Consider the following 26074-nt stretch of genomic DNA (forward strand, 5'->3'; position numbering starts at 1 on the left):
TCTCAACTGCTAATGTCACATGTGTTTACTTTTTAATCACTTGGTTCTGATATTTTATTGCCTGTTGGGCCAGACGTGGGAAGGAACTGTGGGGAGACTGGAGCTCTCTAATTTTGGAAGCACGCTATGACTGATTATTCTTTTCCCATCAGGTTCCTCTATGAGCTAGCTCAAATTGTCAATTTCTCCGAACGAGTGTTTTGTATCATTTTCCAATCCACGTTCTTGGAAAATATTGCTGCTATCAACCGTAAGCTTGAAATAATGGACAAGTTGTGCAAGGTAGGTCTCTTCACACGAAACAGAATATACACCCCATTCTCATTATAATCTCCCAAGGCTACTGAGTCTTCACTCCTGCCTTTTAAAGATTTCCTTTTATGGTTTGTTCAAGGATGTTATATAAAACATGCACTTCCTAACATACACAGTTCTTTGTCTTCTTAAAGACCATCTTATTGGTGCTGGCTGGGGGGGTGGGTGCGCGAGGGGTGGACCAAACCATTTGCATTTGAAGACTTTTATGGGTAAAAAATGCAAGTACATAAATTATGGGGGAGGGGGGGGGTGGGATTTGAATCTTTAAATGTACTCCTGAAAGAGTAAGGTGGAAAAAAAAAAAATCAACTTTTAAGATGTTTGGAAAGAGTTTGCCATAATAAATGGTGAGTATTACTTAATAGGTCTTGATGTAAACAGTGGTGATCACTGTTGAAACAAGCTTTACATCTCAAGAGCAAGATATAAATGGAGCATTACAGCGGGGAACTGTCCAATTCCTAGTTTAATCTGGTGATCCCGAGCAAGGCATGGAGGTTCTCTCTCAAATGGAAAATGCTGGGGTTTTTTCCTGCATTTTCCCTTGTGCATTTATGTAACTTGGTTGGATACTTGTCTATTTTTCACTGGTTTTAATAAGTACAAGCTTAAAACACTTTTAATGCTATCCCGTCATGTGAAAGTTGTTTGTGTCTAGCTGACATGTTGCTATCTGGCCCGAATACTACTTTCAGCAGATTAGAGCTGATATGACATACCAAGATTTGTGACATGACTCAAACAATTTCTACATTTATTTTTACATATGCTTTAACTACCTTGCAGAAAGAAAAAAATACTTGTACCAATTTAGTTCCATCACCATTGAGGTCTAATTGCTGTAAAGTGCCTGAATGTGATATTCCTGTGCTCAGAGAAAATGCTTGCAATTATGTTGTATATTTAGAACAGATTCTGTGTTGTGTGTATGAGGTAAAATTACTTGTTTTGGACACTAATTGGGCAGAGGTTTTAAAATAAATTTCATGGTTTTTTACCCAAGTAAAGGCTCCTTTGAGAAATACTTGATTTAGAAAGTACTGATTAAATACAATTTCAAGTACAATGGAAATAGTTATACGTCAGAAAGCTGTACATTATTTTGTGTTGCTACTTCCTGCTAAGAAGTCAAGTTTCTATTTCACAAATACACAAGTTGCATTTATGTAGTACCTTGAGCATAGAGACTTAAGAGGCATAATAAAAATTATTGGGAGTTTAAAAGGGCAGTTGTAAATGGCTTGGAGCAGATGCAGAAGTTGGTGAGGGATACTTCTCTTAGGCAGTCCCTCGGAACCGAGGATGACTTGCTTCCACATTAAAAATGAGTTTGCAGGTGACTGATGAGTCCAAAGCGGGACCTACAGTCTCTGTCACAGGTGGGGCAGATGGTGGTTGAAGGGGTGGGTGGGTGGGGTGCTTGGGTTGACGTGCGCTGCCTGCGCTTGGCTTCTGCTTGCTCCCAGCGAAGAGACTCGAGGTGTTTGGCGCCTTCCCGGATGCTTCTCCTCCACTTTGTGCGGTCTTGGGCCAGGGATTTCCAGGTGTCGGTGGGGATGTTGCACTTTTTCAAGGAGGCTTTGAGGGTGTCCTTGAAGCATTTCCTCTGCCCACCTGGGGCTCTCTTGCTGTGCCGGAGCTCCGAGTAGAGCGCATGTTTTGGGAGTCTTGTATCGGGCATGCGGACAATGTGACCCATGAGGGATACAGGGAAGTGGTCGGAGATGGCCTAGTCAGTGATCAAAACCATGGAGGTAGAGTGGCATGGGAGAGGAAACGGTCATGGAGGTGGTCCTGAATATGGGTAGGAGAGTTTATATAGAGGGAGGACAGGAGGGCAGTGAATTTACAGGGCAAGAGGAGCTGAGATGGAGATTGAAATCATTGAGGATGATGAGTGAAGAGTTTAAGAACGGAAAGGGGGCGGGGGGGTAAAGAGTATCTTGGGAATAGGCGCGGGGAGGGGTTTGGGGTGGTAGACAATGAGGAATTAAAAAGAGGTAAGGTGGGTGGAAAAGGTTCCAGAAGAGTAGTGTGGGACCTAAAGGTGTGACTTGGTGATGAGAGCCACACCACCAGTGGTTTGGGTAGGGCAGACCGTGGAAAGTATAGTCAGGCGAGGAGGATTTGGTAAAGGCAAGGTGTCACCACAGTGAGCCACGTTTTAGTCAAAGCTGGGGTGTCAATGCAATCATCCTCAATAAGGTCATAGAACTGGGTGATCTTGTGTAATTTATTTTGAGCATACTGGTGCAACAATGAACATGGTTAAATTGTGACCAGTACAATGGGGAATGGTAAAAGAAAGACAGACTTGCATTTCTATAGCGCCTTTCACAACCTCAGGACATCCCAAAGTGCTTTACAGCCAATGAAGTACTTTTTTTTTTGAAGTGTAGTCACTGTTGTAATGTAGGAAACACAGCAGCCAATTTGCGCACCGCAAGATTCCAGAAGCAGCAATGCGATAACGACCAGATAATCTGTTTTATTTATGTCGGTTGAGGGATAAATATTGGCCAGGACACCCCGGGGATAACTCCCCTGTCCTTATTCGAAATAGTGCCATGGGATCTTTTACGCCCACGAGAGAGCAGGCGGGGTCTCGGTTTAATGTTTCACCCGAAAGACCTCTGACAACGCAGTGCTCCCCCAGCACTGCCCTGGAGCGTCAGTCTAAATCTTTTTTTGTGTGTTCAAGCCACTGGGGTGGGACTTGAACCCACAACCTTCTGACTCAGAAGCGCGAGTGCTAGCCACTGAGCCACAGTAATGTAGTTCTAGTGTTTGACTTGCAATCCAGAGGTGTGAGTCCAAATCTCACTGACAAGCTGAGAAACTGAAGTCAATAAATCTGTGTATTTGTGGGCTGGCACTGGAGAAAAATGATGATGAAAGTTGATAGATTTTTATTTAAAAACCCAACTGGTTCACTAATGCCCTTCAAGGAAGGGAGCCTGCCAGCCCTACTTGTGATCCTGGTCTCGCAGTATATGATTGTATTTTAATGCCACTATGAACTGGCATAACAAACTACTCGGATGTAGAATCGGTGCTACCAAAAAGGTAATAAATGCTGCTTTGCCAGTGCCACATATCCCTAAAATAAATACCCTATTAGTTCAGAAGCTGGCACTACCCGGTGTATTGTACCGCACTTGCTTGGCATTTGACATTTAAGAAAAATCACTTGTATGTAGAACAAAACTCTTGCACGAGTATGATTCAGTGTGCAAAAGGGCTGATTTTAACACTAACCTTAAAATGACACATTGATTTCAGGGCCAATTAATACACAATAGAATCAAAGCTGTTTGTTAAAGTAAAACATGTTTTCTATTCTTGCCCCAGATACTCCGGACAAGTGCCAGTGTAAAACAGGTGCTGAGTCTGATTCTCGCTTTTGGAAACTACATGAACGGTGGGAACAGAAGTCGAGGCCAGGCTGACGGCTTTGGTTTAGAGATCCTCCCCAAGCTCCGAGATGTCAAGAGCAGTGTAAGTATCTGCTCGGTGCACGAATTGTGACGGCTTGGCTGCATCCAAACAAAGCTGCTCGCAGTGCTGAGCAGCGCAGTTTTATCTCTGGCGTTCAGCACGGTTTGAGGTTTGTATTGAGGTTTACAAAAGCATAAGCAGGATACCATCAGGAGGAAGAATAGAAATGTTTCTCACGCTGGTGTAAAATGGATAAATATCACCCTTGCTGTACAGTTTGTGAAATTTTTGCCTTTAAGTTGAATTTAACTTCAATAGTAATCTTACAGCTGTCTGCTATTGCTGTAATTTAGTGTTGTGATCAAGCCAAGCTTAGACACACAGGCCATTTCTCTAGCTAAATTAGGGGAGCTTGCAGTGATCGACAGTTAACTGCAGAAAATGAGCTCCAGACAGCTCTTTGGTATAGACTATTCAGCTGTTATCAACCAAGGGTTTAAATGCAGTAATGTGGACATCTAGGTACCTTGAGCATTTATGCAATGTTTGTCGATGATGGCTCATGTCTGCTGGACATTAATGCAAGGCATTCATTAAAGTTATATTATCCGGCGTGTCTCGCAATGGTTATCTCCAGCATTTGGGAGCATGGGTATTGGAAGTGATGCTTTCCATCCAGGCTCAAAAGGCTCACGTGGGTTCTACTCGATGTTGGCTCCTCACGCGAGCAGAAATATAGGGGGTCAGAGAGCAAGGGGGATGGCTGTCAGCACTGGCTTTGATGTGGTTACGGAAGAGGGGTCCATTTCGGAAGACCACACCCATGTAGCATCGTATAGGTCAAAGAGCACAAAAGGAAAAGTTACTTTGTGGCCTATGTAAGGCTATCCCTGTTGTGCTGCGTGCATATCAGAAAGAGGAAAAGTCTTTTAAATGCAACCCTCCCCACAGGCAGTATACAGCAGAGTTAGCTTCACAGGCTACAGGATGGTTTTGTGGGCAAAAGTTTGCTACTGACTTCTTAGTACTGTGTGCAAAACAAGTGTTACCTGTTGAAATGCAATTTGCATAATTTTGAGTAAATACCGATTGTTCAAGCACTAGTCAGAAATATTTCTGGAAAAATGCAAATGGTTTTTTTGAATCTTAAAAAGATAAATGAAGTGTTCGTTTTCTTAAGAGTTTGTAAGAGCTGTAGTTCCTAATCTTTGTGAAAATAAATACTGAACAAGATCAGTGTTTCATTTCATTCGGAGAGAATTTAAAATAGGTACTTTAGCTGAAAGAAGGGACTTTAACCATTGGAGTCTCTTCAGAAATAGAAACTGACATTGGGAAGAGAGGAAAGCTGTTGAATAAGGCTGATGACATACTTGGGATGTGGGTTGGAGAGGTTGCAGATCCCAACAGTGAAGGAAATAACCACATTTATCAAAAATAGCTTATTAAAAAGATTAATATGAGTTCATTTCCTTCAGTAGCATAGAACAGTCTCAATTTGTTTCCAATTACTGAATCTGTGGGCTATAAATTTTATTTTTTGGTTATTTTTAAAATATGCTGAATCACTTTACAGCAAGCTGGCTGACAGCAGCACAAGTGTGTACAAGTGTCTCGATTCATTAGCAGTGATGCGAATTTCTGACCGATTTTGGTCAGTGCCAAATCAACTTGAAGGCTCGCCATCAGTATTCCTTTTAAAAATCAGTTACAAAGAATTCTGATTAGTTTAGAAGGATGTTTTTAAAAAAAATAAAATAAAAAAAATGAAATGGCTTTCTGACCCATGAGCCTACTTCTTCCAACAGACCATATCCAATTGGCACAGTCGTTGATGATCTTCAACTTAACTTGCGGGAGATGAATAAACATCAATAAACGATATGAAATAAATCCTAAAACTTGCTGGTTCCCAACCTATCGTCAAAATGCACATTCAACTCCAACCAGCATGGGGCAGGCTTGATGGACCAGCTGGTCTTTTCCTGCCCATCAATTTTGTATGTTCCATAGCTTACCTTTTAATTCCCAGCAGGACTGGACACATGGTTGTTTCCAAAGTATTCATTCATCTGAACCTTCAGTCTGAGCCTTAACTGGACACTTAAGCTCCTAAAAATGCAATTTCCAACATTGTATGAAAATTAATTCCCTAAATCTATTAATATATTTGTAGTTCCTAATTTTACTTTAGGTTTATCAACTTCGTACTTGCTTGCCCTTATGCTGTGACCACAGTTTAAATATTTGGTTGCCTGTACATTATTGATGTCTTTCAACATGCTCAAGGTCTGTTTGCTCAATCCTTACTAAATGATAACAAGTTCAGTTCTTTGAACTTGTTATCATAGCTTACAGCATGAGCCTTGAAATTAATTTTGAAATAATTATTTTGTTTTCTTTAAACAGTGAATCGCAATGATTTTAATTGAAGGTTTAGAGGAGTTTATAATCCATGACGGTGTGGGAGCTGAATTAACATGAATAGTTGAAATGACAACATCACTGAAGCACTACTGGGTTAACGACTCTCAATATTGATCATTTCCCTCCTGCACACCATCAGTAACCCCGCCATGTCAGTCGTACAGTGCATGGATGTCACAAGCATTTAGAAATGTACAGAAAAAAAAAAAATCCAAGAATGCAGTCGTTTTTCAGAATTTCTTGTAACTTTTCTTCAAGGGAATGCTGACACTAACACCCTGTCCAGATAACTTGTTTCTAATCAATGTTCTCTGATCAGGGATTCACACTGTTACAGTAGAATCTGCTATAATGGAGGGGACTCTCAGCTGGACAATCCAGAGTTTCCAATTTTTTTTTGTCTTGTACATCTGGTACATCAATAGCCTAGGCACAAAAATGAAGAGACGTTTAAAATTAACAGCATAAGCGGAGTTAAATCTTTCTTGAGCGGTGAGGTTTAGTTATGTCATACGGTTGATGCTAGTGGGCTGTCCAATGAGGCAGCATTCCTTTGTCCTGCAACAATACTGGTGAATAATCAACAGAGTGGATAATTGGACCACTGGTAATAGAGGTCATTCTACTATACTTTAAACAAGAGGAATGAAGATGGTATATATATGGTCATAGTGTGCTGCTAAATTATGTAATCTGTTAAATATGCAATGCTGACAAAAATGATAGGTAATGCACTTAATTTTGAAAAACTGGTTATAGCAATCTGTATTGCTGAAAGAAACTGGTGTATCTAAACCTCTTTGAATTAATTGTTTTTGTTAGTCTAATGCTAAGGCTATCACTTGAAACTGTGCGAGGTCACCTCATCACTGGGTTGCACTGGAGTTGAAATTTGGTTCTAAAGCGAGACATCTTGGCCGAGCTTACCCTGGCAACCATTTTATGTGTTTTTGATTCATCTGAGGATTTTTGCAGGTTACAGGAGAGCAGTAGGAGTTGAGGCGGCCAGGATTTTTTTTTTCCGGATCATAGTCCCCTTTGCCAGCAAGATCAGCTGGTGCCACAGCAGCCGAAGAACCAGACGATCTGCCTGCTCGCACTGCGGTCCCCCCCCCCCCCCCCCCCCCCCCCCCCCCCCAAATGCAGCATCTCATGGCATCGGACCTGACTGCAGACCTGAGGCAAGTGACCGAAACGTTGCCCTGAAGGATGACCACATCCTGCTACCTACAGCAATGAGTAACACAGGCAGTTTGGGCTGGCCTCCATTAACACTGTCAACATTTGTCAGGTGTGCTGCCAGCTTAAAATCAATACTAAGCCTGCCGATTTTTAAATGTGCTGCTCACCAGTGAAGGAGCGCATTTTAGACAGGCAATAAAGAATCATTTCAAAAAGAAGGCAGCTGCTTCACTGAGGTCAGCACATATGGAGGCTGCTGACTGGAATACTGGAGGTGAGGGCACGGTGCATCTTTGATTGGATCTCTCGGGCCTGTAGCAGGTTCAGTGGGTGCCTGACGGAGCTCACAGCTATTGTACGGCCAACTGGTCTTGCTGGCATGTGTAATGAAGGTGAGTGCTGCTGGGGAGGACTGAGGTGGATGGGGAAGGATCATGCAATAATTTGGGGCTATCACCAATTGCTGTATCTGCTGTGGGTGTCCCTTCCATTGTGGCAGGTAATCAAGGGTCCACTATACTGCTTTGTATCAATGACTTTTATCTCTTTCAGGATAACAGCATTAACCTCCTGTTCTACCTGGTTTCGTATTATTTGCGTAATTTTGACAAGGTACGTGTTTCATATTTCTGAATAATCTTAACATTATACATTTGTGGTAATTTTGTTAAGTATTTTTATGTATAAACTGTGAATTGTTTTAGTTTTGCTAAAATGTAATCATGCATGTAGTTGGTAGATTGAGGTGCATGGAAAATTTTCTTATGGTTGATAAATTCCAAATGTCTTGTCTCAGGATGCGGGTACAGAACAAAGTATCTTCCCTATGCCAGAGCCACAGGACCTATTTCAAGCTTCCCAGATGAAGTTTGAGGATTTTGAGAAGGATCTCCGTAAACTAAAGAAAGACTTGAAAGGTAAATGGTTTTCTCTTTATTGTTGACTGTGAGCAGTGTGTGTTTTGTCCCATTTCATTGCACTGATAGGAGCTGCGAACAGAGGGATTGCCAAATCAACAAACTTGGCAGCTGCTATTTGCCCATTGTTGCACAGTTGGTCCTTTGTGAAAGTAAGCTTGGATTTTGTGTATTGTGTTTATATAAAAAAAAACTAAATCAATTTTGGCCCTGTAATTAGACAAGTGCCATTTGGTCATCAGGCAGATAATTTTTGTCTTCTGTTTGATACTTTTCACTGTCGTTGTAATTCCTCCATCACAATTGCTACAGTATTTACACTTGTATTGATAACCAAGACTTAGTTGTCTTCAACTGTGCACACAGGAACATCAGAGGATAGGCATTCTGTTGGTACTATTTGGAGGGGGCAGCCTCTGTGGAATCTTCTGTATTGTACACACTGCTATTCCACAGGGAAATGGCAGTATGTACAATACAGAATTACTGTTGGTACCTTTGGTTAACCATACAGTGGGAGTAAATACCTGTTGTAATTTTCTTTGCACTGGTATTATTCAAAAGTAATTGTTGAATATCCATCTATAACTCTTCCAATCATTGCTTTACAGAACATTTTAGCAAATCATGTTGCTCATGTAAAAGTTTTCTTTTAATCATTCACGGGATGTGGGCATGGCTGGCAAGGCCAGCATTTATTGCCCGTCCCTAATTGCCCCGAAGGTGGTGATGAGCCGCCGCCTTGACAACTGAGTGGCTTGCGAGGCCTTTTCAGAGGGCATTCAACCACATTGCTGTGGGTCTGGAGTCACACACAGGCCTGACTGGGTAAGGATGGCAGATTTCCTTCCCTAAAGGACATTCGTGAACCAGCTGGGTTTTTACGACAATCCGATAGTTAAATGGTCACTCTTACTAGCTTTTTATTCCAGATTTATTTAACTCCAGCTGCCGTGGATTTGAACTCACGTCTCTGGATTACTAGTCCAGTAACATTACCACTATGCTACCGTTCCCTTTGGCTGTTTGCATATTTTAATGGCCAGATTGTACGTGTTGAGCATGATTGCAGTTAGATACTGTAATATCCTGCAATCCAGACCAGCCGACTGGATAACTATGCTGACTAAATAAACTATGCAAATTGAAGAGAGTGCTTAGTAAATAGTGATTTAAGCAAAATTTGGAATGCGCTCATTTGGTCAAACCTGCTGTTACATTTTGGGGGTTTTTATTCTAGATAGTTTCTAGTATTTGGCTACCATTGGAGAGGCCCTGCCGCCCGTTATACACCCTGCCTGATTTGAAGTCAATGGAAAAGAAATGGGTGGGGTGTGTAATGGGTGGCCGATCCCATATGGCCCATTTTACACCCCCGCCAAAGTTGAAATTTCTGGCAACGGTCTATATTGTGGGACCATTTTCTGAGTCTAGTTGCATTTTAACCCCATATAACATGGCGCAGAGGCCAATGCCATGATGTGTCTCTGCACTGCAGCGAGGGTTTTTTCAAAGCATCATTTTCCAATTATACTGAAACATTTTTCATTTGTGCATTTTGGGTCTGTAGTAGTAAGTTTATTAAGCACAAATTCTCATCAATTGCAGTGACATCAGTAACAAGTTAAGGTAAATGCATTTCAGGAATGTTTGACTGTTGCCTTTTTGGGAAAAAAAAACTAGTTTTGTAATTGCCGGGCCAAGGGGTAAGAGAAACCCTGGCAATTGAATGAAGGTTGTTGAGAAACTATATTTTTGCCTCCATTAGTTGGTTTGTAAAAGAAATATTAAATTTTGAATAAAAAAAAATAAAGGTTTAACATAAATAGGATATTCTTAAAAATGGGCCTACTTTAGCTTTCAAAATAATAATGGTAAAAGATTAAGGATGTGCTTGTTTCTCTTGTGCATGTAAAGAACATTTCTGACGCACAACAAAAATCCAAGGGGGTAATACTTGTAACATACCAAGAATGACTTGGGCCACAAATGGTTTCCTCTCTGAACTGGTACAAATTAAATATTTGAAAGCAATTAAAGATAAAATATACTATTGTCAGATTGGGCATTTATAATTGGCAGTTCATTGTTTTTAGGACTATTGTATTTGAAGTGGTACAAATATCATGTATACATCATCTGTGTTTCGAGAAGAGATTCCATTTAATTAGTTGCTGTGAACAATAGGTTTCAAGTCGACTGCTCTATTGCACAATCCCACTAAAGTTTCTCTTGGGGATGAGGAGTGAGAATTTGGCAGACAGTAATGGACAAAGGAACAGAATTGCACGACTATGTATTGAGTTGAGCTCCCAGCAACTGTTTCACCTCCACATTTCATAGCTTTGTGGAAGCCCAATCTTGCCCTTCTTTGAGGCAAGTGACATGTAGTTTGTATAGCAACCTGATCTGCTTTTGATCTGCCACAGCTGTCAGCAGCCTTCCTCAAGGCAGTCATAGCAAGTGATGGCTTTTGCTCCGGCTCCATTCTACGCTGGAAATTCCAGCATTCACCACATGACTTAAATCAACTCAACCTGCAGAGAGATGTTTTTAGATCACCAATCTTTGAAGAGAGCCAACAGGGCTTTTAGAAATTCAGTCTCTTACAACTTCTACAGCTTTGACCCTCCCCCAACACTTCTCTTCCAATCCCTATTCCAAAACAGAACTGAAAAATGCAAACAATAGAATTAAACTCTTCCAAAGATTATTGTGTAATACATTCTATTGCACACATTGTTCAAATTCTAACTAACAATTTTGAGGAATGAATAATTTAATATACACTAGACTTGCTACAGCACAGCATTCTGATTGGTCAAACCCTACTTTCAGATATAATAAAGGACATCCTAAAGTGACAGATTCCTTCATTCAGTGCACGTTGTGCATCCACATTATGAAAAGCATGTGTCAACTTAATTGGGAGTATTTAAAGGCATGTTTATCAATAACTGCTTACCTTGTTCAAAGGCTGGGTAGTTTAAAGAATAATCTGAAGACTAAGCGAGACAGTCGGTAGATATTCCCAATTGGTCCCTATTCCCCCTTTAATGATTGATAAGTTAAGTACTTACCAATTTGTGGGTACTACTCCCATTTCTAATATGTCCAATAGATATTAGCCAGGATATAACTGATTTTGCCACTTTACGTACCCTTGTATGATGTGGATCCCAGCCTGGTGTCAGGAAAGTCACTTCTAATTTGCACTTCCCAGTTCACACTCTGCGCTGTTTAACAATTCTTCAATGTGATTGGTTAAGGAGCTAGGAACAACGAAGGCCCACAGAGATTTAGGGGTATATGTACACCGATCACTAAAATGTTATCAGGTACAAAAAATAATTAAAAAGGCTAATGGAATGTTGGTCTTTATAACTAGAAGGCTAGAATATAAAGGGGAGGAAGTTTTGCTACCCCTGTAACTGTGAGTAAGTTCTATAGGCTTCATATCATATCCTCCATAAAACAGACTTGTTAATGTATGCTTTTGTAACATCGAAGTTGAGATTTTACCTCTAATTATGGGAAAGGGTTTTGAGCTCTGATGGTGTCAGGTAGAAAAATCAAGTGACTCTCTTCATTTTGGGTGCGGGTTTTTCTGACATCTTGTGCTAGATCTGTTGCTTGAATTTGAGTTTCTGTGGTCATTTTGGGATATAACTTCCAGCAGAGCTTTTCCACCTTCGGATCTTGTGGCAAACAGTCTGAAGATAACATATCCCAAATCCTTAATGCAAACAAAACCCTCCACCTTTCTTATACTTCCTTACCCCTGTCAGGAAACGATCCCTGCCACCCCAACACCCCATGGCACGGTTTTCCATCCCCCGTCTTTGGGATCACTCGGTGCAGCCTTCTCCTTCCTCCCCACCCTGACCAAAAATTAGCTGTTAAGTCCTGATGTTTCACGCCTCCGGATTTCTAACAGGACAGGATTGCATTTTTTGACTTTCAGGGCTGGCCAGCTGGACTGTGAAAGGGTCTTTTCCGCTCAGCAAGACTAAAAAGAGTGAATGAACATTACTATTAAAGGAGTAAAATCAACAGGGCATTGACAAGTCTAATCACCAAAATTATATTTAAGTTGCATGCAGTATAATAAGTGAGTAGACCAGAGAAACTGGGGTGGTTCTCCTTGGAGCAGAGAAGGCTAAGAGGTGATTTGATAGGTGTGTTTAAAATCATGAAGGATTTAGATAGAGTAAATAATGGGAAATAGCTTCCAATGGCTGAAGGGTTGATGACCAGAGGGCACAGATTTAAGGTGATTGGCAAAAGAACCAGGGCAAACATGAACAAAAGAACCAGGACAGACATGAGCAAAAACTTTTTTACGCAATGAGTGGTTAGGATTTGGAATGCACTGCCTGATAGGTTGGTGGATACAGATACATTAGTAGCCTTCAAAAGGGAATTGGGTAAATACTTGAAGGAGAAAAAATTGTAGGGATATGGGGAAAGAGCGTGGGAGTGGGTCTAACTGGATTGCTCTTCGAAAGAACCAGCGCAGACTCGATGGGCCGAATGACCTGCTTCTGTGCTGTATTATTCTATGATTCAATACAAACCCCTGGTTAGACCACATCTGGAGTACTGTGTCCAGTTCTGGGCGCCACACCTTAGGAAGGATATATTGGCCTTGGAAGGGGTGCAGCACAGACTCACCAGAATGTTGCCAGGGCTCCAAGGGTTAGATTATGAGGAGAGATCACATAAACTAGGCTTGTATTCCCTGGAATAGAGAAGTTTACAGGGTGATTTGGTTAAGATTTTTAGTGTTTTGTAAGGAATTGATAGGGTAGTTGGATAGAAACTGTTTCTGATGGAGGGTGAGTCTAGGACAACAGGACATAACCTTAAAATCAGAGCCAGGCCATTCCGGAGAGAAGTTAGAAACACATCTTCATTCAAAGGGTGGTAGAAACAGCTCACTTAATAATTTTAAATCTGAGATCGATAGATTTTTGCTAGACAGGGGTATAAAAGGATTATTGAACCAAGGGAGCTGGATGGAGATCAGAAACAGATCAGCCAGGGTCTCATTGAATGGCGGAACAGGCTCGAGGGGCTGATTGGTCTACTCCTGTTCCAATGTTCCACAGTTGCTTGCCCTGTTCGCACAGGTCCCAGATGCCCTGTTGAGGATGCTGCGCATTTTCGATCTTCTGCTTACAACAACTTGCCATGCAACAGCTCATGGAAATGAAATGGGCAAGGGCAAGTTTAACTAACGGCGGGTGCCGTTCGTTTGCTGGCTACAGTAAATTCTGGCCCAGTACGTATTTGCGTGTATTTCATCATTCTGCATGTGGGCTGGTGGAGGGCAAAAACTCCTGTGTTTCTGCTAGTCATCTTCAGAAACAGAAAAGTGTATCCAATATGCAGTCTGCATCATCTGAAAAGTTAGAAGCAAAACAAGGCTCCTGGTGCAGTTCTTGAGTTTAGTTCCTGGCACAGTGTGGCAGTTTCTCATTTCTCTATCTGAAGATGTGAATATTGCATGCTGAAAGTTTACTTGTCCTCGTGAAGCTAATACAGCACATCTGGTGGGAGTTGTAGTGCTGTTAACTGAAATGTTCTGCACCAGAACATAATGCTACTTAAATGAACTCTATTTCTACCTCCCTCCCATAGAATACTGCAGTCTCATGGTCTTGCTCTATTGCACTTTCAGCTCTGCCGTTCTATCTTCAACCATACTGCTGAGTTCGCCAGTGTACGTCTGTCTCTCCATTTCTCTTTTGCTTTGGCTTTCGTGCTTCATCCTTTTTCAGCTGCCTAGGCCCTAAGCTCTGGAATTCCCTCCCTAATCCTCTCCGCCTCTCTACCTCTCTCTCTCCTCCTTTAGGACCCTCCTTAAAACCTACCTCTTTGACCAAGTCATCTGTCCTAATATCGCCTTATGTGGCTTGATGTCAAATTTTGTTAATCTCTCCTGTGAAGTGCCTTGGGACATGTTACTATGTTAAAAGTGCTATATACATGAAGTGAGGTGTCCATGACTTTTTAGTTGGGTGTGGAGGTAAGGATGGAGGGGGGAGAGCGCAATGTATCACGCCTGCCCTAATAAATTTGCTAACGAACAGCATAGAACCTCTGACAATCGTTCTTGCGGCACCCATGGCTTAGATTATTCCCCTCAGTTGGGTTTATTGGACTTTATTGTAGAAGGGTATTGCAGTGCCTTTTTGCTTTGTGGTTAAATACTGGAAGGAGTTTGTAGAAAGAGATGCAGATGTTTGCAAAACCTAAATTTGAAGCCTCTATTGTTTCAATAAAGAACATGCTATTTCTGTGAAATTTTAACCTCCGTCAAATTGGGTAATCTTAATTTTTTTTTTTTTTACTTTGACTCAGTCACTGCAGTTCCTGATTGGGACTAGTTCTCGGACATGCTTTGCTTATGGTAATTTTGGTAAACTCTGCTTGCCACCTATTACCAACTTCAGACATCCTTCCGGGGATGAAGCCAAATTTGTGGCGAGCTGCATATATTTATATAATAACATAGGAAGTAACATCACAGAAGGGATTAGAGCCATGACTTATCCCCCATGTTAAAGCTTATCTAGCCTGATATATAACAGGCTGGGGAATTACTGCTGCATATTACTGTATCAGACCTCTATGCTCGTGAATTGTCTTGGAAAATGGATCTTTAATGGCCCAGAAATTCGGGTCGGGGGCTTCCCGCGGGTGTAAGCCCCCCAACCTGCACTTAACCTTGCGCGCCGGCAGTTGAGTTGTAGGGCCCCGTGGGATTCTGCTCCGGGGCCTGGCCCAGCTGCCGGTGCACTGTGCTTGCGTGTCCCAGGGGCGTAGTCAGTGCGATGCGTCCCCTGGGATCACGTGACACGTGAGCCATGGGCAGCCAATCGGAGGAGGGAAAAGCCCATTCATAAGATTGACAGGTAGACCTGTCAAAACTTATAAATACTACGGGCCCAAAATAGCAGTAAACCTTCAAAAAAATTTTTTTTTTTTTAAATCGCACTTTTTAAATAAACTATAAATTACATTAAATAATTATTTTAAACAATAATTTAAATTTTTGAAAAAAATTATTTTATATTATAACGGGGCTAAAAATAAACTTACCTTGCTTTAAAGTTTTTAAAAATAATAAACCTGTGGAAAAAGTATTTTAATTCATTGACCACTTACCTTACCTTGCAAAAAGCAGGCCTTACGCCTGCTTTTTAAATGTGTAAATCCTGCAGGCTTAACCTCGCGTGAAAACCTGCAAAAAAAAACTAAGTTCAAAGCGCACGCGCAGTCTCCCCTGCGCACGCGTTCGACCTCTGAACCCCTTCGTTCAGAGGATCGGAAGTGCCAGTTTCCCGCGCATGCGCAGTGCATACAGGAAACCGGCAATTCCATTCGGCCTACGGGTGAGTACCCCGTGCGTACTCACCCGTGGAGAGCCGAATTTCTGGGCCATTGTGATAAAACTTCAGCCGTACTAGTATCTGATTATATCAACTACTAGTAAATTGTTCTGTGCTCAACAAGTTCACAAAACTGGTCCAGGCTGTTGAAGGTCTCAGAAATTAGAAAAGATAGCTGACAAAAATAAAAGATTTTTTGTCACTATTTATTAAAAAAACACATACCTTGAAAGCTGATGAAAACCATTATAAATGGGTTCAAGAGATGATTAGGTATGCATTTTTTAAAAAGGGATACATTCATATGGTGCGAAGGTGACGATCAATCAAAAAAGAATCCTGCCTTTGTCACCCGAGACTAGATTTACTCCAATGCTCTCCTGGTCAGGCTCACATCCTCCACCCATCTTAAACTTCAGTTCCTCCAAAACCTTCCCTGTAGCCTCTTCTGCACTGAGTGCTGCTTACGCAGTACCCCTGTCCTTGCTGACCAACATTGATTCTCAGTCCCCCAACACATCAAATTTAAAATCTCATCCTCATGTTTAAATCCCTCCATGTCCTCATCCCTCCATATCTCTGTAACCTCTACCTGCCTTACAATTATCTTCCCCCCCCCCCCCCCCCCACCCCACCCCACCCCACCCCAAGATCTCTGTTCCTCAGATTCTGGCCTCTTGTGAATTCCCCCCTCCTTTCACCCCACTGTTGGTGGCTATGCTTTCAGCCTACTAGGCCCTATGCTCTCAAATTCTTTCCCTAAATCATCTCTCTACCTTTTTTAAGACCCACCCCTTTAAAACCCACCTCTTTGACATAACTTTTGGTCCCCCCTCCTCGCCTCTGCCTATTGGCTTGGCATCTCTTTTTCATTATACTTCAGTGAAGTACCTTGGGATATTTTTCAAACCTGCACCCAGTCCCACTCTGCCATCACACTTGTGCTTGCTGACCCAGCCCCAGTCCATTAACTCCTCAAATTTAAAATTCTCATCCTTGTTCATATCCCTCCATGACCTCACCCCTCCCTATCTCTGTAACCTCCTACAGCCATACAGCCCTTCAGGAACACTGCATTCCTCCAACTCTAGCCTCTTGCACATCCCCAACTCTCTTTGTCCACCATTGGCTGCTGTGCATTCAGCCGTCTAGGCCCTAAGTTCTGGAATTCCCTCGCTGAATTCCTTTGCCTCTCTTCCGTTAAGAACCTCTTTTAAACTTAAATCTTTGACCAAGTTTTTAGTCACCCCTCCCAATATCTCCTCCTTAAGCTTGGTGTCAATTTTTATCTGATTACGTTCCAGTGAAGTGCCTTGGGATGTTTTCGATGTTAAATGCGCTGTAGTAGTCAAAGGTGTAGTAGTTAAGATTGCTATGTAAATGCAAGTTGGGTTTGTATTGTTAGTTCCAAATGTCCTTTTTCTAAAAAAAAAAAGCTATGTATTCGGGCCATTTATCTTCAGTAGTTTACTTTTTGAAAGAATTTGTTCCACTGTGAAGCAAGCATTTGTTGCTCAGAGTTTGTAAAGTTGTTTCTTTAAAATTTTGTACAACATCCTGAAAGAACTTCTTATATTGATAGAATATTTTGATCTAAAATTCTGCAGTTCTGTTCCATATTTAGATAAATGACTGCAAACTGAGCAAACAGACTGTAAAGCCTGCCTGTCGCCTCCTTTCTGTGTTTAGCAAACCTCTGTGGTTAAATGCAGTTTGTTCAGACTGTCTACACACTTTGGGGGTAGAGATTTGGTCTGGGAAATTAGGGACTCGCTGCAGGCAGGTTACATTGAGATTGAGTCGAAGGTTCACAAATTGAAGTCACTGTGACGGAATGTGCTTGTTTGGCACGGTTTCTAACAAAAGCCCCATCTGCTATGGCCCTGATCTGTACCATGCTATAAAGGAAGCTAGTTTAAAAATACTTAATGCAACTTTAATATTGTTTATCTGAAAATGTTATTTTTCTAAGTTATCTCTGTCTGTGTGGCTTTGGCAACCCTGCTGCAGTGGACTGGGAGCAGGTTGGCTGCCAGTGCCTCTTTCACCTGGTCAACAAGAGGCACTAGAGCTTGTCAGGTGAGACTCCCACTTTCCCTTCTCATCCCCCCTGCCCCACCCCACCAGCCAAACTTTCAGGGAGTGGTGCATCCTCTGCTTGGCACCTCTCCAATCAGCGCAACTCTGATTGGAAATTAACTCGAGCATGAAACAAATCTGTTTATCCCCATTTTATGGCTCTGAGCATTAACGCTGAGCTGTGCTATATAGCCTTCAAATTTTTAATATAATATTGCTCTGTGAATTGTTAATATAGTAAATCTGTGTGAAGTCATAGTGAAATATTAAACTGAGTTGAAGTAATTCAATTTAACCTGTTTAATCTACACTAGTAGCAGTTTTTAAGGTTGAATTTCTCTTATGTCAAGAGGCTGTATTCTACACTCATTAACACATTAGACTTGGGTGAAAGCAGTCTTTCTGAACCCTATGCTTCAGGGTGAATGTTGGATTAGAGGACAGAGCAAAACTGGCAGGGACTGAGCCAAGTTCCATCCCATCCAAGTTCCCGGCCTATTCTTGGCCAATTTTCTCTCCTGCTCCCCTGTAAATGCTGCTTGCTGGTTCCACTGATACTGGCAGCCCTCTGATGCCTAGTCCAAGTGGCCATTGTTGATGGGTGAGTCTAGACAATGAATATTCAGCACAGTTAATCTAGATCTGGCTCTGCCACCAGATAATCAATGAGTGCTTTCTAGCATGAGTAACTGGTTAGTGCTCAGGAGAGGTACTCTGACTTTTTTCACCCCTTCCTAGCTCAGGACTCCTGTAGCCAAATTCAACATCCCAATTGCTGTCCCAACTGAAATCAGTTGACTTAGTACAGATAAGGAATTGAACTTGAGTTTCCAACCTTTATGCCTCACTGCTGCAGCAGGTGGTGCCTTCACCAAACAGACCATTGGATGAGTTAGGCAGCCCACTTTAACCCTCCTGTTGCATTGATGCAAAGCTTGTGTATCTTAAATAGAGCATTGATGGTCACCTATTCCGTCGTGTTCTAAGTTCGGATGCGAGTTGTGACTAACTCAGTAAATAAAAGTTAACAGATATTGTTATTGATCGATAAATACTTGAACATTTGTTCTAGGTAGCTTTTATCATGCATTCATGTACGCATTGTCATCAGATAATTTATTTAAAATCTCTACAATCAATTTGCATTAGAACTGCAGCAACTACTCTTACCACACCATTGTCTAGACACTCGAACACTCTTTTCATGTAAGACAGCAATTCACGTCCTTCCTTCCAGCTAGTATATTGTAAATTAAACAGAAAATGGTGGAAACACTCAGGTCAGGCAGCATCTGTGGAGAAACAGTTATCATTTCAGGTCAATGACCTTTCATTGGATGCTGGATGAAAGGTCATTGCCCTGAAACGTTAACTGTTACTCTCTCCACAGATGCTGCCTGACCTGCTGAGTGTTTCCAGCATCTGTGGTATTTTACTTTTGGTTTAGTGCCTTTTGTTTTAATCTGTTTTCATTTGGTTTCTGTATAATCTCCATTTTATATTAGAGAGCCAGAATGCAAATTAGGTATCCAAATAGAATCATAGAAACGTACAGCACAGAAGGAGGCCATTCGGCCCGTCGTACCTGTGCTGGCTCTTTGAAAGAGCAGTCGTGCTTAATCCCTCCTCCTCCCCCCCCCCCAACCCATTTTTTGTTCATAACCCTGTAAGTTCCTCGTCCTCCAGTACCTGTCCAACTCCCTTTTAAAGTTATTTACGGAATCTGCTTCTGCCACCTTGACATTCCACATCCCAACAACTAAGTGCAAAAAATTCTCCCTCTCCCCACTAGATCCTTTGCCACTGATTTTATATCTATGACCTCTGGTTCTGTCCACAAATGTGACCCTGACCTTCATTTGGCTCACCACTCCCATTCTCACCTCGCCACCTTTGACCTTCTGTACCTTTTCAACCAAACTTAACACAAGCTTCAGGAACAGTATTTCATCATTCTCCTGAGTGCACTGCATCCCTCAGATCTGAGGATTGACTTTAGCAACTTAAGTGTAGCCATCTTTCCCGTTTTCTTTGAAGCAGGGGATGCAGGGGATGCAGGGGATGCGTGCGTGTGTGTGTGTGTGTGTGTGTGTATAGCAGGGACGTTTTGTATATTTGAAATACCTCTAATGTTTTGTGTCAGAGATCTGCACCTCTCTGGGAAAACTAGGGCTCCAGTTCATGGAATTTACTGATATGCAAGCCACATTGGGGAAAAAAAGACTTGCATTTATATAGCGCCTTTCACGACCACCAGACATCTCAAAGTGCTTTACAATCAATGAAGCACTCTTGAAGTGGAGTCACTATTGTAATGAGACTTACCAAGTTAGCTCCTAGAATGTAAAGGTGCTTTCAACTTTGAGATTTTGTTTCATTACTGTACACTGGACATTCATGGACATAAGACCCAAAAATGTATTGGAGGTTAGCAGAGTACAGAACCAGACTTCGAGCAAAGAGGTTTATGATTTTGTTGGGAGTGTGATGAAGGACAGCAGTATCATTTTGGTTCCTGGATCCGATTTCCAGTTAGAAAATTCAGAGTTTTGTTTTGTTGTTCATTGACATTCACCGTGAGACATGACTTCCTGTTCATGAAGCCCACAAAAGGTCCATCACGAAAAGTAATCCCAATTGACTCATTTTCCAGCGGCATGTCTTCCTGTTTGTCACACCAGTGTCTGTCACAAAAAAATCCCAACAGCTACATTTCCAGGAAATACTTTGTTCACTGTAATAGAGTGCAGACCTCTTTCCAAATCCTTTCCGAGGCCATGTGCAGCGTCCCCACCTCATCTCACATTGTAGTCCTCTCTCCAACCTTACAACTAAACCCTACACCTTACAACCTTGTTACTTGACCTTCATCCCACTGTGAGCAACACTGCACAAGATCTATTTATATTTGTACATGGACTATCAAATGAAAACTGACCATATGTGATGTGGAGGAACTTGAGATGGTTTACAGATTTGGGATATTTCACTTGGTATTTGATGCAACTGTTGTGTGCTCATGAAGAAATTGCTGGACCTAATTTTCAAGAAAAATACATGCTTTCTTTCAATTACATATCTTTGCTGATTTTTGCTGGGTGGAGGAAAATGTGAGGCTTTTTTTTATTGGATACTTCGAATCTGTCAAATGATTTGCTATTAAACCACACATCAGATCAATGTGAAATTGAAAATTGACCAATAGGGATTGTGCCACCATAATGGGGCAGAATTTGCTGTCAAAATAATGAGGCTAATGGCGTTCGCCGTTATTTACACACGCATGCTACAGCAACTTCAGGCGATGGGCAGATGCGTGGTTAAACACAAATACCCAAATTTACTATCCGACTTGCGCCACTCCACCATTGGCTTCACAAAAGCGGCATCTCGCTGTCTGGCAATGCATTGAAAGGCGTGAAGTTGCTGTATTTGTGTGGTAGATACAAATTAAACTCACCACAGAAAGTTACGTCTTGTCCATTCCAGTCTAAGACCTTTTGATGACATGGTAAGTGTCAAACCTTCTGGCATTAAAAATTGACTCTTACAAGTGTGGAGTCTCAGTCCTTCAGGTTTAAAATTTTTACATTTGTTTCACTTTCTTTCTGTCTCTTTCTCTGGATCTCTTAATGCAATCCTTCTTTCCCTCTTTTTCTTTCTGTACCTGATTTGACATTGAATTCGCCCACTCTAATTTACACTACCTTCAGTCCTTGCGCTATTAATTTCACAATCCTTCAGTCTGGTTAAGGAGACACAGTTGCTCGCCCTGTTCACTCCGATCCCAGATGCCCGGTTGGCCTCGCTGCGACGTTATCAACTCGCACTTGCCACGCAAAAACTTAAAAACCCTAGGGCAAGTCTGACTAACAGCAGATGTCATTAGATGTCCTGCTACAGCAAATTATGGCCCATTCTCTTGTGTATTTCTAAAGCAGCAGTTTTCACTTGTTCCTTTTTAGACTGTCCCAGAATTGTGTAAAACTCCAAACCTCATTAGAAACATTGAGAAATCAATCCCATTTGCATGAAATCATTGGGCAGTGGCAACTTCAACATTGACCAACTCGCTAGTTTATTTGGTACCCAAACTCAGAAGTTTATCAAATCCTGAAAACTAATGAATTAAATAATGATTCTCATTCAGTTGTTACTACAAACTAATGGTGATGCAGGATACCTATTTTATCTCCAACTTCCAGGCTGAAACTAGTTGATAAAGAAAAGAGCATTATTGGCTTTATGTAAAGTCACTTGATTCTCTGCAGTCTAGATGGCACTGGGGCTAAATGAGTTATCAGTGCACTGGTGACCTGCACATCAAGAAGCATGTTTTGAGTGAATATTACCAAGATCGTTTGACATGTAAAGCTAAAACTAGCGATGATTTCTTTTCTTTCACTCCCACCATAAAAAAATCAACTCTGAGTTACAATATCATTCTGGAGACCTCTCTATGATGCTGTACTCCCATTTCAAAATATAAAGCAATAGAACTGGTAAGACTTTTTGAGTTGATAGACATTGGGGTTTTTCACTTTTCTTGTTGCAGTTTGTGAGACAGAAATGGAAAAAGTCTGCCGCCTTTCACCAGAAGAGCATCTACAGCCTTTTAAAGACAAAATGGAAGAATTCATTAATCAAGGTAAATGGAACAGAGTTCAGACTTTTTATAAATAAAAGACTAGGTAAGTGATATTATGTATTTTAACCATGACAACATTTGTTTTGGCATGTGACATTGCCAAGCAGCACAATTAATGAGTGTCGCAAATACATTACAAACATATAGGCAGCCTGAAGAGAGGTTCTTGTGATGCAATAACACAGATGTTTTTAACCAAATTTTATTTTGCTTTTTTATACCATATATAAGCTATATTTGCTTTCTTCAACAATAAGTTATAAAGATGTTTAAAACCGAGGCAAGCCTATTAATCATGAACACTTTTTCAATGATCCCTGTCAGTGGTTTGGGAGCAGATTTTTCCTCCATATTTATCTCCTACAAGCACACACAATTCCTTGTTTTATTTTACAAAATAGCAGAAGTAGATGACAGGTTGGCCATTTAAGGAGAATGAGTCAACCCTATACAAATGTTTCCAAGTTATGGCCTGTGGGCAACGTGGATCCAACGGACCAGGCAATCTAATCCCCAAAGCCCAGGCAACTCGATTTCTTTTGGTGCTTATATATCCTCCTAGCTTTCTGTACCATATGGGTTTTGAACTTCTGGAGATTTAGAAAGGATAGTTTTTAGTCCAGTTTCAATTGGTGGATAAATCCTAAATCAGAACAGAAAGAAATGTTGGTATCTACAGTTTAAGATGTATGCAAATTAATGGGAATGTTAATTTTAAATGTGGCCAGTGGTTTCCATGGTATGCATCTAAGTGGCTTCTAAAAACAAGAAGCTTGGCCATTCCTTCTATCCAATATTTGACACCTGAAATGATGACTCTCCAAATGATTTCCAAATATTTTAACAGTACAGGGACTGACGGTTGTAATCTTGTGAATGCACTTGCCATACTTGTTAATCTGTTTATTGCAATTATTATTTTCAGGAATTCAGTTTCCACTGCACTTTGGTCGTATACCTTTTGAGTACATTAATTTATTAAGCAGACAGTAATTTTTTTTCTAACCCCAGCACACTTCATTAGTGAGCTCTGAACGTCTCATTCGGAAAGCTCTGTGTAACTGTGGTGAGCAATTCGTTTTGGGCCTGCTGAAATTCATCTGAAGTCTCAAAAGGGGGAAAAGACAAGACCCCAGGACACCAAATTAAGTGGTCACATTGGACAAGTAGGCCCTCTGAGACTATCAGGGAAAGTGAACATATCAAATGCATATAAGAATGTCAGGCAAGTTTTCTGAAAATTCTAATTCAAACTGCCAATAAAGGCCCTTGAAACACAAATCTAATTAGTATTTAGAGCTATATCCACAATAGAAAGTTGAACTTGATTTAAAGAAAGAATGAAAGGCTTGCATTTATATAGCGCCTTTCACGACCACCGGACGTCTCAAAGCGCTTTACAGCCAATGAAGTACTTTTGAAGTGGAGTCACTCTTGTAATGTTGGAAACATCAATTTAGTTTTAAGTCGAACTTCAGTTGCGATGCTTTTTATTTTAAATTGGGATGCGTCATCTAAGTAGGACCACAATTAAAGTTCATTGGAATTAACCCATTTCCAATTTGTTGGATTTCACTGTTTAGTTCAAAAATTGCAACCCGATCATAACCATATGTGCCATTGTAGTCAGATGGCATGTCGGCACTTCTCCGCTTATGAATAGGGTGTGAACACAATCTGGGGCCTTTATGTAACTAAAAGTCATTAATGGACAGTCTGCGATACAAGAGTACAAGGTCACCTTTGATCAGTGGAGGTACGCCACAGCCAAAAACATTTTTTTAGAAATAGAACACCTTTGTTTTGTACGGAATTTATTGTATTCAAAATCAATTTTAGGGGAAGGAGAAAAATAATCTATAGTTCTTAAACAGACTTGCTTTCAGACAGTCTTTCTTTTCCAGCACTCCCCACCCCCCCCCCCCAAAAAATTAGAATTTTATTTGCTGTGGATATTGACTTTAAAACTGCAATGTCTCAACTTATTTCATTCTTAAACACATTTTTCCAAAGCCCCAAGACAGTAAAGTTTGTTTACCTTTAGAGCTGTCCATCACCCGTGTGGGTGTGTGACTGGGATCACAGGCTGCTGTCAGACTGGAGCCTATAGTCCTAGTCTCCCTGCCATGCTTGACTGACGGCTCCAAAAGTAAACAAATATAGCAAACTTTTGAATTACTATGGCTCAGTAGCTAAGAGGAATTGGGAGTCTTTTCTTAACCTTAACTGGTGGGGGGGAATATTTTGGAAAGTGCTTCAGAATTAAATTTAAAACAAAACTGTGGGCCCTCTCAGCTGTTGAAACTATTTGGAGGTGTGGACCTGCTGTCAATCTCATGGATATTTAGCACGAGAGTGCCTGAAACAAATGTTTCATTAACCACTTGAAAGTCACGGACTGGCCGATAACCTTGTGGTTCAACAGGGCTTTTGGGTATGTGCCAGTCAAGTTTTAACTTGATATCGTGACTCTTCAAGTATGTAAAGGGTGGAAGAGGAAAGGATTAATTTATTTAGTATATTTCTATCAAAAGCATAAATGTGAAATTTGATAAGTAATGTACCATGGTTCAATTTCAGACACTGCTGAAAATTCAAGTTTTAAAATGGATATGCAGCAATAATTTCAAGGCTTACTGATATCCAGATTTTGAAATGTAACTGATCTTGGAATCATAGAATAGTACTACCAGGCAGTGCATTCCAATGTTGCATAAAAAAAGTTTATCCTCATGTCGCCTCTGGTTCTTTTGTCAATCACCTTAAATCTGTGCCCTCTGGTTATCGACCCTTCAGCCATTGGAAACCGTTTCTCTTTATTTACTCTATCTAAATCCTACATGATTTTAAACACCTATCAAATCTCCTCTTAGCCTCCTCTGCTCCAAGGAGAATAGCTCCAGCTTCTCCAGTCTATCCATGTAACTTTAATCCCTCATCCCTGGAACCATGCTAGTAAATCCCTTCTGTACCCTCTCAAGTCTTCGCGTCCTTCCTCAAGTGTGGTGCCCAGAATTGGACACAGTACCCCAGCTGGAGCTGAATGATTGCCTTGAAATCCGTTAAGGTTGTATGTTTGTTTGTGAGGCAGGCAGTGTTCAATTTTGGGAACGTTTTTATGCTGACAGCAGCTGATAACCACCATGCTCTTGTTACTGATGTTTTATGATGATCACTAACCCTTCCCTATGAATATGATTTCTCAAAGTTTATCAGAAACAACTTAGTTAATTGAGGATTTTTTTTAAAACCAGCATGTGGTATTTATTTCACTGTTTGCCAGGTGGATTGTTTAAATCATTATTCAAGGAATTCAACCGAAATGGCTGCAGGGAGAGTGAAGGCCACCAAATTGCATGTTTAGTGCCAAAATGATATCCACCTAATTGAACAAGTCTCTTCAGTGTAATGCTTAAAGATATGCAATCATGAAAGCTAAATTCTCATCTAATGACTATAAAAGATTTCAATTAGACATCCAGATAGATGCTTGCCAACATTTTGAGTGAGGATCTACTTAAAAAAAAAAAGTGACATGTCCATGGAAGTGTAACCAGGCTTCCAATATTTGAATTATTGCCCAATGAAAATTCACGGTATCCTTGATTGCTATTAATGTGAGCCCAGCATGGCAAGCTTATAACCTGGAATCAATGGCTGCTCTCCAA

At 41.0% G+C, this 26074-nt stretch overlaps 1 protein-coding gene across 2 annotated transcripts in view; it reads left to right on the top strand.

Annotated features, from left to right (window-relative positions):
- Positions 1–26074, top strand: part of fmn2b (formin 2b) — a 583001-nt gene that overhangs the window by 419871 nt on the left and 137056 nt on the right. For both annotated transcript variants that reach the window (XM_085980275.1, XM_085980276.1), the window contains exons 11-15: positions 153–282; positions 3670–3816; positions 7918–7977; positions 8162–8282; positions 22314–22406. In XM_085980275.1, coding sequence (XP_085836401.1) covers positions 153–282; positions 3670–3816; positions 7918–7977; positions 8162–8282; positions 22314–22406 — 551 coding nt within the window. The remainder of the gene's footprint in view (positions 1–152; positions 283–3669; positions 3817–7917; positions 7978–8161; positions 8283–22313; positions 22407–26074) is intronic.

This window comes from Somniosus microcephalus, chromosome 3, assembly GCF_052327205.1.
Source record: "Somniosus microcephalus isolate GS21.2 chromosome 3, FLI_Smic_1.0, whole genome shotgun sequence".
NCBI classification, from domain to species: Eukaryota; Metazoa; Chordata; class Chondrichthyes; order Squaliformes; family Somniosidae; genus Somniosus; species Somniosus microcephalus.